This window comes from Periophthalmus magnuspinnatus, chromosome 8, assembly GCF_009829125.3.
Source record: "Periophthalmus magnuspinnatus isolate fPerMag1 chromosome 8, fPerMag1.2.pri, whole genome shotgun sequence".
Classification (NCBI taxonomy): Eukaryota; Metazoa; Chordata; class Actinopteri; order Gobiiformes; family Gobiidae; genus Periophthalmus; species Periophthalmus magnuspinnatus.
Window position 1 is genome coordinate 23,595,593 of NC_047133.1, and position 13,846 is coordinate 23,609,438.

The 13,846-nt window shown below is 38.8% G+C and overlaps 1 protein-coding gene, 1 long non-coding RNA gene and 1 pseudogene across 2 annotated transcripts; 1 reads left to right on the forward strand and 2 right to left on the reverse strand.

The window, feature by feature from the left end:
* The first annotated feature begins 419 nt into the window (after positions 1-419).
* Positions 420-9,945, forward strand: LOC117374436 (myosin heavy chain, fast skeletal muscle-like; annotated as a pseudogene).
* A 488-nt stretch (positions 9,946-10,433) lies between these two features.
* Positions 10,434-11,320, reverse strand: LOC129456449 (uncharacterized). Its single transcript, XM_055223597.1, has 3 exons — positions 11,165-11,320; positions 10,969-11,007; positions 10,434-10,908 (listed from the first exon to the last, which is right to left on the reverse strand). The coding sequence occupies exons 1-3, from the start codon at positions 11,249-11,251 to the stop codon at positions 10,498-10,500; spliced, it is 537 nt and encodes a 178-aa protein (XP_055079572.1). The 5' UTR covers positions 11,252-11,320; the 3' UTR covers positions 10,434-10,497.
* Positions 11,321-11,519: 199 nt separating this feature from the next.
* Positions 11,520-11,952, reverse strand: LOC117375366 (uncharacterized). Its single transcript, XR_008648771.1, has 3 exons — positions 11,902-11,952; positions 11,649-11,796; positions 11,520-11,563 (listed from the first exon to the last, which is right to left on the reverse strand). It is a non-coding gene; the product is annotated as an uncharacterized LOC117375366 (long non-coding RNA).
* Positions 11,953-13,846: the final 1,894 nt, after the last annotated feature.

The window sequence follows — 13,846 nt, forward strand, 5'->3', positions numbered from 1 at the left end:
TAATGTCTGTTAATGTCTGATTACTAATGTCACAGTATTGTATTGATGCAGTTGCTTCAAGACAATTTATTAGCTGTGAATGTCAATGGGACAAGTTTAGTGACAACAGACAAGAATACATGACCAAAATGAGCAGGGCCCACCTACTGAAGAGACAATCCTTCTGCTATAAAAGGGGCAGCTGTGAGCTAAGACAATGAGCAGCAGGCTTCCAACACAGGTAAGCACAACTTACCAAAGGTTTACTGTGTAATACATGAGGATTATATAACATTACATCTAACCAATTTTGTTAACTATACAGGATCAGGAACATTTTTCAGTGGGTGAAGAAGGTACTGTCTTCTAGAAATTGTGTTATTATTTGAAATAACTCTTTGAATTGATTTGGTTCTACATGTGATACTTATCTTTCAGCTTCCTAAAACTTCACCATGAGCACGGACGCAGAGATGGAGGCCTATGGCCCAGCGGCCATTTACCTCCGGAAGCCGGAGAAGGAGAGGATTGAGGCCCAAACAGCACCTTTTGATGCTAAAACAGCTTATTTTGTGGCAGATACTGATGATATGTATGTCAAGGGTAAACTTATAAAAAGAGAAGGAGGAAAAGCAACAGTTGAGACACTTGCTGGAAAGGTAAGCTATCATGAGGATAAAGGGATTTTTTTTAACCATGGAATGCTTGAAAATACTCTGTAGAAATGTAGAAATACTACAGAAACTATTTTGTTTTTTCCACAGACTGTAACAGTCAAAGAGGATGACATTCATCCCATGAATCCTCCCAAGTTTGATAAAATTGAGGACATGGCCATGATGACCCACCTCAATGAGCCTGCCGTGTTGTATAACCTCAAAGAGCGTTTTGCATCATGGATGATCTACGTAAGAAGAACTTGTTTCAATCTCATGCATGTGCTATTGAAATTCATAATGTTAAATTATGTTTAATTATGTAATCCCATAGACCTACTCTGGGTTGTTCTGCGTCGTGGTAAACCCCTACAAGTGGCTTCCTGTATACGATGCTAAAGTCGTTGGGGCCTACAGAGGCAAGAAGAGGATTGAGGCCCCACCCCACATTTTCTCCATCTCTGATAACGCCTATCAGTTCATGCTCACTGGTGAGATTAATATACTTGTGTGAAATCTTTACGGGCATTTTTTTTTTAATGCTTTAATTTATTTATCATCATAATTTCCTAGATCGTGAAAACCAGTCTGTCCTGATTACGTATGTGTAACAAAATCAACAGAAAAATGGTATATATGATACAGTGGAGAATGTAGGTCACTAATATTGCACTTCTTACATTCTCTAGCGGAGAATCTGGTGCTGGAAAGACTGTCAACACCAAGCGTGTCATCCAGTACTTTGCAACAATTGCAGTGGCTGGGTCTAAAAAGGAAAGTGCTGGAAAAATTCAGGTATTTTCTTTTCTTTTTCCATTGAGTTTACTTTTTGTATATCATTGATATTTAGTAATATATATCTGTTTAGGGTTCACTGGAAGACCAAATTATTGCTGCTAACCCTCTGCTGGAGGCTTATGGCAATGCCAAGACTGTGAGAAACGACAACTCCTCTCGTTTTGTAAGTGAATATGGATAAATATGATTCATTATCTGGATGTTTTAATAATATTTTCTTTGACACTTTAGGGTAAATTCATCAGGATTCATTTTGGGACAAGTGGCAAGCTCGCTTCAGCTGATATTGAAACATGTAAGTTTGAATGTGTCACAATTTTCTTGATGGAAATGTCAAAGGAAAATAATAACTATTAATTTTATAACGCTTTATAATTCTTTCAAACAAAATAAAACATATTGTGCATAATCCAAAAATTGCATTTGTTTTTTTAATCACAGATCTGCTGGAGAAATCCCGTGTGACCTTCCAGCTGTCTGCTGAGAGGAGCTACCACATCTTCTACCAGCTCATGACCGGCCACAAGCCTGAACTGCTGGGTATGTTATGCCAGATAATGTTAACATTTGTCATGCCTAAATGTATGTATTTAAACAAGCATTTCCATTTTTCTAAATTACAGAGGCACTTCTGATCACCACTAACCCCTATGATTACCCAATGATCAGCCAGGGTGAAATCACTGTCAAGAGCATCAATGATGTGGAGGAGTTCATTGCAACTGATGTATGTCAAACAAACCATTGTGATGCAGTGTGTTGCTAAACAAATTTCAATGGATTTTCTCTGTTCATGCAGACAGCCATTGACATCTTGGGTTTTAGCGGAGAGGAGAAAGTAGCCATCTACAAGCTGACTGGTGCTGTGATGCACCATGGTAACATGAAGTTCAAGCAGAAGCAGCGTGAGGAGCAGGCAGAGCCTGACAGCACTGAGAGTAATTACTATTTGATATGGATTAGTATATCTCAAAGTGTGTGTGTGTGTATATATATATATATATATATATAGGGGTGTGTGGGTGTGTGTGTGTGTGTGTGGGGGGGTGTGGTGTGTGTGTGTGTGTGGGGGTTGTTGTGTGTGTGTGTGAAGTATGTGTGTGTGAAGTGTGTGTGTGAGTATATATATATATATATATATATATATATATATATATATATATATATATATATATATATATATATATATATATATATATATATATATATATATATATATATATATATATATATATATATATATATATATATATATATATAGTTATTTATTTATTTATATACCTTTCCTCTTATTAGTTGCTGATAAAATTGCCTACCTCATGGGTCTGAACTCTGCTGACATGCTGAAAGCTCTTTGCTACCCAAGAGTCAAAGTTGGAAATGAGTTTGTGACAAAAGGTCAAACCGTCCCACAGGTATTTTAATTAATGACATTATTTTATAAAATTATAAATCACATTTATTTAAAAATGTCCATGATTCATATACATAGGTCAGCAACGCTGTCATGGCTCTGTGCAAGTCTGTCTATGAGAAAATGTTCTTGTGGATGGTCGTTCGTATCAATGAAATGTTGGACACTAAACAGCCAAGATCCTTCTTCATTGGAGTGTTGGATATTGCTGGATTTGAAATCTTTGATGTTAGTTACCTTACCCATACCAATATGTATCAACTGCACTGCAACTATGATGTAAATTAAAGATGTAATTCCATGTGTAGTTTAACAGTTTGGAGCAGCTCTGCATCAACTTCACCAATGAGAAACTGCAACAGTTTTTCAACCACCACATGTTTGTCCTGGAGCAAGAAGAGTACAAGAAAGAGGGCATTGAATGGGAGTTCATCGATTTTGGTATGGACTTGGCTGCCTGCATCGAGCTTATTGAGAAGGTAAATCTATTGTGTTAACCACAAAATGTTGCACAAATTGCTGATTTAATTATTTTTATTTTTTGCAGCCCATGGGCATCTTCTCCATCCTTGAAGAGGAGTGCATGTTCCCCAAGGCTACAGACACATCTTTTAAAAACAAGCTGCATGACCAACATCTGGGCAAGACCAAAGCCTTTGAAAAGCCAAAGCCTGCGAAGGGCAAGGCAGAGGCTCACTTCTCTCTGGTCCACTATGCTGGCACAGTAGACTACAATATCACTGGCTGGCTGGACAAGAACAAGGACCCACTGAATGACTCAGTTGTACAGCTCTACCAGAAGTCCTCTAACAAACTTCTGGCCCTCTTATATGCATCCCACTCCTCAGCTGATGGTAACTAAATTGGGTCGCAATTTAATTGGGACAGTAGATGTTCTTACAGATTTCTGTTACTGTGTAAATATAAAACCTTATGTCAAAAAAAAACTTTTATCTCTGTCAGATGCTGGAAGTGGTGGCAAAAAGGGTGGAGGTGGCAAGAAAAAGGGAGGCTCTTTCCAGACCGTGTCTGCACTTTTTAGGGTTTGTTTTATCTTTTTCTATGCGAGTCTACATATTTAAGAAGCAATTATTTATTATCTCATTATTACCAACAGGAAAATTTGGGCAAGCTGATGACGAATTTGAGGAGCACTCACCCTCACTTTGTGCGTTGCTTGATTCCAAATGAATCTAAGACCCCAGGTAAGCATCTGTTTTGTTTTGTTTGTTTGTTTGTTTTTCAAATTAATATCAGTGTGAATGATTACCATTATTTAATAATTAATATAAAACATAATTTTTTAGGTCTTATGGAGAACTTCCTGGTCATCCATCAGCTGAGGTGTAATGGTGTGCTGGAGGGTATCAGAATCTGCAGGAAGGGATTCCCCAGCAGAATCCTCTATGGTGACTTCAAACAGAGGTTTGTAAATATGGATCTTAACACATTAAAGTTGATGATGGTTATACAGAAAAGTAAAAAATATGCAGTAAAGCTCAAGATACATTTTCTTCTGTGTAGATACAAAGTACTGAATGCGAGTGTCATCCCTGAGGGACAGTTCATTGACAACAAGAAAGCTTCAGAGAAGCTGCTTGGCTCCATTGATGTGGATCACACTCAGTACAAGTTTGGGCACACCAAGGTAATCTTAAGTTAAATTCATCGATAACATATGTGGCAACCTTGTTAACAGATGATTGAACCAAAAACAGGTGTTCTTCAAAGCTGGTCTGCTAGGTACTCTCGAGGAGATGAGAGATGAGAAACTGGCTGAGCTGGTGACTATGACTCAGGCTCTCTGCAGAGGTTTTCTTATGAGGAAAGAGTTTGTCAAAATGATGGAGAGGAGGTAAAATTATTACAACTTTTGAACCTAAGTGTCTCAATTTCACAAACTAACATACATATGCTTCTGTATATTTTAGAGATGCAATCTTCACTGTTCAGTACAACATTCGTTCCTTTATGAATGTGAAAAACTGGCCATGGATGCATTTATACTTTAAGATTAAGCCCCTCTTAAAGAGTGCTGAGACCGAGAAAGAACTGGCTCAAATGAAAGAAAATTATGAGAAGATGCAGTCTGATCTGGCAACTGCTTTAGCCAAGAAGAAAGAGCTGGAGGAAAAAATGGTTTCTCTCTTGCAGGAAAAGAATGATCTGCAGCTGCAAGTGGCATCTGTAAGTAAAAAATATTATCATTATTAAAATTGACATTCTTTAATGTACACCTGTTAATGTTACAAATATATTTATTAGGAAAGTGAAAACCTCTCTGATGCAGAAGAGCGATGTGAGGGACTCATCAAAAGCAAAATCCAACTTGAGGCAAAGCTCAAAGAAACAACTGAGAGACTGGAGGATGAGGAAGAAATCAATGCTGAGCTGACAGCAAAGAAGAGGAAGCTGGAGGATGAATGCTCTGAGCTGAAGAAAGACATTGATGACTTGGAGCTCACCTTGGCTAAAGTGGAGAAAGAGAAACATGCCACTGAGAACAAGGTGAAGATAACTGAAGATAAAATTTTAATATTGTGATAGGATTAAGTTAATGATATTTCATACTTAATAAACATACAGGTAAAGAACTTGACAGAGGAAATGGCATCTCAAGATGAGGCTATTGCCAAGCTCTCCAAAGAAAAGAAAGCCCTCCAAGAGTCCCACCAGCAAACTCTGGACGACCTCCAGGCAGAGGAAGATAAAGTCAACACTTTGACCAAGGCCAAGACCAAGCTGGAACAGCAAGTTGATGATGTATGGTCATATAGTCATTCATTTCCCTTTTCAGTATCTTAGCAAAATAACATTATATTCTAATTACAATTTATAGCTTGAGGGATCTCTGGAACAAGAGAAGAAGCTCCGCATGGACCTCGAGAGAGCCAAGAGGAAGCTGGAAGGAGACCTGAAACTGGCCCAGGAATCCATCATGGACCTAGAGAATGATAAGCAGCAATCTGAAGAGAAAATCAAAAAGTATACATTTTTTAAAAATCATTTAATATACAGTAAAACAAAGTATAACAACAAAAAAGTAACTTTGAAACTGTGATTTTAGGAAGGACTTTGAGATCAGCCAGCTCCTCAGCAAGATTGAGGATGAGCAGTCTCTTGGTGCTCAGCTTCAGAAGAAGATCAAGGAGCTTCAGGTAATTACTGGGACTGCTTCTGACAAATGTCATGGTTCAAAGTCAAACATTTCTATTCCTATGATCAAATGTAGGCTCGCATTGAGGAGCTGGAGGAGGAGATTGAGGCTGAGAGAGCAGCTCGTGCAAAGGTGGAGAAGCAGAGAGCTGACCTCTCCAGGGAGCTTGAGGAGATCAGTGAGAGACTGGAGGAAGCTGGTGGAGCCACAGCTGCTCAGATTGAGCTGAACAAGAAACGTGAGGCTGAGTTCCAGAAGCTGCGTCGTGATCTTGAGGAGTCCACCCTGCAGCATGAGGCGACAGCCGCAGCCCTTCGCAAGAAGCAGGCTGACAGTGTGGCTGAGCTGGGAGAGCAGATCGACAACCTTCAGCGTGTCAAGCAGAAGCTGGAGAAAGAGAAGAGCGAGTACAAAATGGAGATTGATGACCTCTCCAGCAACATGGAATCTGTGGCTAAATCAAAGGTAAATAATTGTTTAACAAGTATAAAAAACTAAAGGTTAGTCTTTTCACCATGCATTTTGACACCAAACTACATGGGTTCACAACATTGCTTAAATTATGTGTTTTTTACTGTATTGTACAGGCCAATCTTGAGAAAATGTGTAGAACCCTTGAAGACCAACTGAGTGAAATTAAGAGCAAAAATGATGAAAATGTTCGTCAGTTGAATGACATGAGTGCCCAACGAGCCAGGCTACAAACAGAAAATGGTAAGTGTTGTTTTGAAATTAGAAAAAAATAAATCTATATGTGAAATGATGATGAGGAAATATTACTTTTTCAGGTGAGTTTTCACGTCAGCTGGAAGAAAAAGAGGCACTAATTTCTCAACTTACCAGGGGTAAACAAGCTTACACACAGCAAATTGAAGAGCTTAAGAGACATATTGAGGAGGAGGTTAAGGTATTGTGTTTATTTTACTAGTTTTATTGGTTGTACACAAGAAGTAGTTACAATTATGCAACATTTTTAGGCCAAGAACGCTCTGGCCCACGCTGTCCAGTCTGCCCGGCATGACTGTGATCTGCTCAGAGAGCAGTTTGAGGAGGAGCAGGAAGCAAAGGCTGAGCTGCAGAGAGGAATGTCCAAGGCCAACAGTGAAGTAGCTCAATGGAGATCCAAATACGAGACTGATGCTATTCAGCGCACAGAGGAGCTGGAGGAGGCCAAGTAAGTAGGACAGTTCTTTTGGAGATTGAATTCCAAAGATTGGACATTTTGTATCTAATTTTGTTTCTCAATTACTTGATCACAGGAAAAAGCTGGCCCAGCGTCTGCAGGAGGCTGAGGAATCTATTGAGGCTGTGAACTCCAAGTGTGCCTCTTTGGAGAAGACAAAGCAGAGGCTGCAGGGTGAGGTGGAGGACCTCATGATTGATGTGGAGAGAGCTAATGCTTTGGCTGCCAATCTGGACAAGAAGCAGAGGAACTTTGACAAAGTAAAGGACAAATATATTCAATAATGTTAATGAGGAGTACACATTTTATGTAAACAAAATATTGTTCAGGTTCTGGCAGAGTGGAAGCAGAAGTATGAAGAGGGCCAAGCTGAACTGGAGGGTGCCCAGAAGGAGGCTCGCTCTCTCAGCACTGAACTCTTTAAGATGAAGAACTCTTATGAGGAGGCTCTGGATCAGCTGGAAACTTTAAAGAGAGAGAACAAGAACCTGCAGCGTATGGTCACATCTTTTCCACTATTATACCAGTTCTACAATATGGACATGTATTTATAACATGCGTCTTACTAAATATATTTTAGAGGAAATCTCTGACCTGACTGAGCAGATTGGTGAGACAGGGAAGAGCATTCATGAGCTGGAAAAGGCAAAGAAAGCTGTGGAAAGTGAGAAAGCTGAAATACAGACTGCGCTAGAAGAAGCGGAGGTATTTTGTGCAAGACCATTTAAAAGCTCCCAAATTATTCAGCTATAAGCTTACACAATTTGTCTTATGGCTTATGTCTGACAGGGCACACTGGAACATGAAGAGTCAAAGATTCTGCGTGTTCAGCTGGAGCTCAACCAGGTCAAAAGTGAGATTGACAGGAAACTGGCAGAGAAGGATGAGGAAATGGAGCAGATAAAGAGGAACAGCCAGAGAGTAACTGACTCCATGCAGAGCACTCTGGATGCTGAGGTCAGGAGCAGGAATGATGCCCTGAGAGTCAAGAAGAAGATGGAGGGAGATCTGAACGAGATGGAGATTCAGCTAAGCCATGCCAACAGACAGGCAGCTGAAGCCCAGAAACAGCTCAGGAATGTCCAGGGCCAGCTCAAGGTAACAATAACACAAAAATCCTTTTATTTTAACAGGTATATCATATGTTTTTTTCTGTTCCCAGGATGCCCAACTGCACCTTGATGATGCCGTCAGAGGACAGGAAGATATGAAGGAGCAGGTGGCCATGGTGGAACGCAGAAATGGTCTGATGTTGGCTGAGATTGAGGAGCTGAGAGCTGCTCTGGAGCAGACAGAGAGAGCACGCAAAGTGGCTGAGCAGGAGTTGGTGGATGCCAGTGAGCGTGTTGGATTGCTTCACTCTCAGGTTTGGGTCTTGAAATCAGCAATATAGACAATGTAAAACAGAAAATATAAACCAAATATATCTCTGTTAAACAGAACACCAGTCTTCTGAACACCAAGAAGAAGCTGGAGTCTGATCTGGTCCAAGTTCAAGGTGAAGTGGATGATTCTGTTCAAGAAGCAAGAAATGCTGAAGAGAAGGCCAAAAAGGCCATCACTGATGTGAGCTCATGGCTTTAAACACAGAAATGACAAAATCTGTTTATGCCAGAGCAAATTTACAATGATCAACATTTCAGGCCGCCATGATGGCGGAGGAGCTGAAGAAGGAGCAGGACACCAGTGCTCATCTGGAGAGGATGAAGAAGAACCTGGAGGTCACTGTCAAGGACCTGCAGCACCGTCTGGATGAGGCTGAGAACTTGGCCATGAAGGGCGGCAAGAAGCAGCTCCAGAAACTGGAGTCCAGGGTTTGAGTCTTCTGAATTTTTTATTTAAATTGATCTTAACAAAAATGACAAGTCAAACATTAATTTCATAATTTTAAAAGGTGCGTGAGCTTGAGACAGAAGTTGAAACTGAGCAGAGACGTGGAGCTGATGCTGTGAAGGGAGTCCGCAAATATGAGCGTAGAGTCAAAGAGCTGACCTATCAGGTAATTTTCTGTTCTCGTACACACACAGACATTCCACTAAATATCAACAATCAGTAAGTATTAATACTAGTAATTACAAACACATATTTTTCTCTGTGTTAGATGTACAGTGTGATTCCCAGCATCATATACAGTTTGTCAGTCGTGCCAATTGCTTCTTTTTTAGACTGAGGAAGACAAGAAGAATGTGAACAGACTCCAGGATCTGGTGGATAAGCTGCAGCTTAAAGTGAAAGCTTACAAGAGACAATCTGAGGAGGCTGTATGTTCTTTAAAATATTCAAAATGTATTCCAATGAACAATTTGTATTTGTTATCTGATAAAGTGAATATTATGTTGTTTGATAGGAGGAGCAAGCCAATACTCATATGTCCAGACTCAGGAAGGTTCAGCATGAACTTGAAGAAGCTCAGGAACGGGCTGATATCGCTGAGACCCAGGTCAACAAGCTCAGAGCCAAGAGCCGTGATGTTGGAAAGGTACATTTGTATTTCTTTGTTATTGTGTTTAACATAAACCCACAATCAAAGGCAAAAACTGTTAAAAATAGTATAAAAAATAGAAAACTAAACAAAAACAACAATAAACACATTCAGAATGTTGTTTTTTTTTTTTTTTTTTTTTTTTTTTTTTTGCTGATTATATCTTATGTCTTTCTTTCAGGGAAACGATGCAGAATGAAGATAGTCTTTGGATTGATCTTTCTGCTATGTGAAATTAAAATCTCGTGTATATGATCAATAAACTAAAATAACATTAACACAGTCTCTTGTTGTAATTATTTAAATATTTAAAAATTGTACATTTATTTATGTTATTTATTTCCCCTCACATTCCAGTGTGGCATAAAAAAGCCATTCCAGTCACAGTAAACTACACTGGTAATTTGGCAATCTACAAAGCCAACAAAATAATATAACTTAGGGTGGAGAAGGTCCCCCAATGAGTTCAAAAATCACAAAGAAAAATGATGAAGATTAGGAGAATGGCTACAATCTGGCGTGTTTAAACCAAAAGTAAACCAATAACAATGATGACTGTATGATTCTACTGAATATATTGACATAATTTATACACAAATCTGCAATAAGAATTACATAACACATTTAATACTTAATACTAATACTGACCCAAAACTTTGTCTCAGAAAGAAGTTTTTTTCTGCATTAAATTGAGGATTAACCAGAATGCATTAATCCTTTTGTGCCAACTATTGTAGCTAAAGTAAAAGGGCTTAACATTTCACATGTAAAATTCCATCTGGAATAATAATAAACAAACATATATTATAGTTAATAATAACAATGAACTCATCCTGTTTTTTGTTTATTTCCACTTTTTTCCTTCTTCATAACCTTTTTTCCCTTGTCTTGATAGGGCTTATCCTTTACTTTCAGTCTGTTGCCCTTTCTGACAGGAGCTGTCTGACCTTTCACAGCCTGAGTGACAGCCACAAGCATGGAGTTGTCTTGTGGGCTCGATGGTGAATGACTGGGCATCCTGACGTTTGGAGATGGTGGTCCAGAGTCAGACTTCCAGGGACTTGAATGGTTTGGAGGGGTTTGTTCAATGTCCACATTTTCTTTTGGGATAAGGTTGAGGCTGAGAGAAAGGCGTCGTCCAGGGACGGGGCTCAGAGGTATCACTAGGTTATCTCCGGGTGCTCCAAGAGTCAAGAAGAGCTCTGGGAAGTTGCTGGGTTGGTCAGGGTTCATCAGTCCCTTTAAACAAATATGTTATAATTATGCAAGTCATATAAGTATCTTTATCACCTTTCTTACCTGTAAAGATGAAAAGCTCATGGACACTCTAACTGTTAGCTAGAATAAAACAAATACAGTAGCTTACTCAGAGTACTCTCCAGACAAGAGCAAAACATTATTATGTAAGACAATAATATTAAATGTCTATTCATAACTGAAAAATGAAGGCTTTTTCCCAGAGAAGAGAATAACAGAGTATATAAAATGATAGTACCTGTGCTGGTGATGCCTCTTGACTGTATGAGGCAGATTTAGGAATGGATCTCACTGAAGCGGGTTCAACGTGCTCTGCCTGTGGCATGGACAGAGGCCTTGTGATTTCTTTCTTTAATGTTGTTGGTGTACTCTGTGTTACAGTTATCTGTGGAGTTTTTTTCTGATAAAAAATGAAATTATGCATGACATATTTGAAAATATAATATAATTTTGCCATCTAAAGGGACTAAAAACAACAGAAATTTATAGTGTAAACTTACAGGTAATGCATCTTCTTGGTAAACAGTTTTTCCTTTTTCAGTCAATGTCCCACTTGCCCTGGGTAGGACAGGAGGATCTGCGTGCTGATTATCCAACCGCCTTGCAGGTCTTCTAACAAATGTATCTGTCTCTGCACCTGTTACAGAGCATCAGCATATCATTCCTCCAGTGTATCAGTATAAGAAAATATAGCAGACCCTTGACCTGTATGTTGTTCTAACCTCTGCCCATGTTATTTAAAGCACTGCCATTGTGTGTGGGTGTGGCAGGTGTGCTGGCGGGTAGAGAACAACGCTGCTCCTCCATTCGTCCCTTCTGAGCATGCTTCATCATTTTTAAAAATTCCTCTTGTTGAGCTGCAGATATTTCCTAAAAACATTAATCAATAATCAAAAAGATCATACAATTTATTCACATCATAAACATATGTATTTTCCACAAAATAATACACATTTTACTTCAATTAGAGCAAACCTTTTTGCTGTTTTTTGTACGGTTTAGAGAAGAAGATCTCTGAAGAGTTTTGCGCTGAAAATAAGGACTCATATTCTGAAAAATAAAAGGCGCAGAACATCTCTGCTCGTCCATCCTGGAGCCCTGACGAACAACAGTTAATATCCAGTTAGGTAGATCCAAATAAACTGATAATAGTGATAAACAAACTAAAAACTGCTGACACACCTGTACTTTAGACACCATGTAGCAGAGGTAATATGCATCACTTCCAGCAGCATTATTATTTTTTTCTCCATTCTGAATCCCTGGTAATGATGGGAGAGACACACGCTGGTCATCAAGGCGATGGCTTTGAGAAGTGGCAAGTTGATTAAAAAATGCTTCAGAATCTGATAAAATGACAAACCAATTACCTGTCAGAAAAAACTGTATATCAGAAAAAAGTGAAAAGACAACACTGACCGTTTGGTGATTTTTCAGGTGTTTTTTTGCGATAAGGTTTTGGTGTTACTTTTAGTTCACAGCGCTGATCCTCCATTCTTTCCTGCTGTACTTGACTAATCATGTTAAAGAACCCATCCTGATCAACTGGTTTGAGGCTCTAAAAGAAAAAACAAACAAACTGCTAAACATCTATAATGAGAAAATGGTGACCTCATAAAATACCTTTTTAATAGATTTCTTGTTGGATGGATGGATGTCCACGTTTGTGCAAAAGGAGGCAGATCGTGTACGTTCTGAACCATTTGTGGATAAACTGTTGTTAGATAAAACATCACCAGTTATAATTTGTGGCAGAGAGCACCTTTGGTCATCCATCCTGGATCCCTTTAATCAAAAAAGGTGTGGTTGGAGACATATTTCCTATTATGACCAAGATAAACAGTATAAATCAATAAAATTTGATGCTTGGCCAAACACTTTACCTGCACTTTTGAAACCATATAACACAGGTAGCTTGAGTCTGAATTTGAAGTGTTGTCTTTTTTTAATCCAGGTAATGAGGGTAGAGACACTCTTTGATCATCCAGCCGTCGACTCTGAGAATTGGCCAAGGCATTCAGAAAAGTCTCATCGTCCAGTCCTAGATGAAAATGAATGTGGGGGAAAAATCAAAAGCAGCAAAGGTTGATCAAATCTTGCTGAATTAATATCTTGCACAAATAGTAGTATATAAACTGTATCTAACCTGAGTTTTGAATGGACTTTCTCTGTGTGTAATGTGGTGAGCATGGAGCACTTCTGCTTGGATCTAAGTGACAGCATTGATCTTCCATACGTCCTCGTTGGCCATAATGAATCATATTGATTAATTTGTCTTTCTCATTAGACACTTTTTCCTGAATACACAGAATAAATATATGAGTGTATAGTAAGTTAATTAAAATAAAAATTCAAATGCCTTTCAAACCCTGTCATTAGTCGAACACTCAGACTCAGAGGGAACCTGTAGTTGATTTGATTCACATTTTCTTTGTGCATCAGGACTGCTCTTGGTGACAGAGATCTGAGGTGCAGAGCCATGATGATTACTGAATTGTGGTTCCTAAAATAACACACTGAATGATACCGACTATTCAGACTGTTCTGTAAACTTAGGTCAGTCAATTCTGCGTTACCTGGTAGTTTAACATTGGCAATGACACTTGATTTTCAAACTGTACTGTGTCCTTATGCAGCTCTGTAAAGAAAACCACGTGTCACAACAAATTCACATGTAAATTTGAAGCTCTTGTGTTTCTTCTGAACTGTACATGTGGACATGATGAGATCTAGGTAGCAAAGTACTTTTCAATTATTTACTATTTCTGGAACAAATCTGTTCCCACTGCGAGCTGGTGCATAAAACTGCACAAGGTAGATAAAATTATACTCAGCTTATTCTTCTAGAAATAAATACCAAATGTAAAGTGAATATTATGCGTTGTTAAAAGTGACTATAAAGGTCTTACCAGATTAAGAC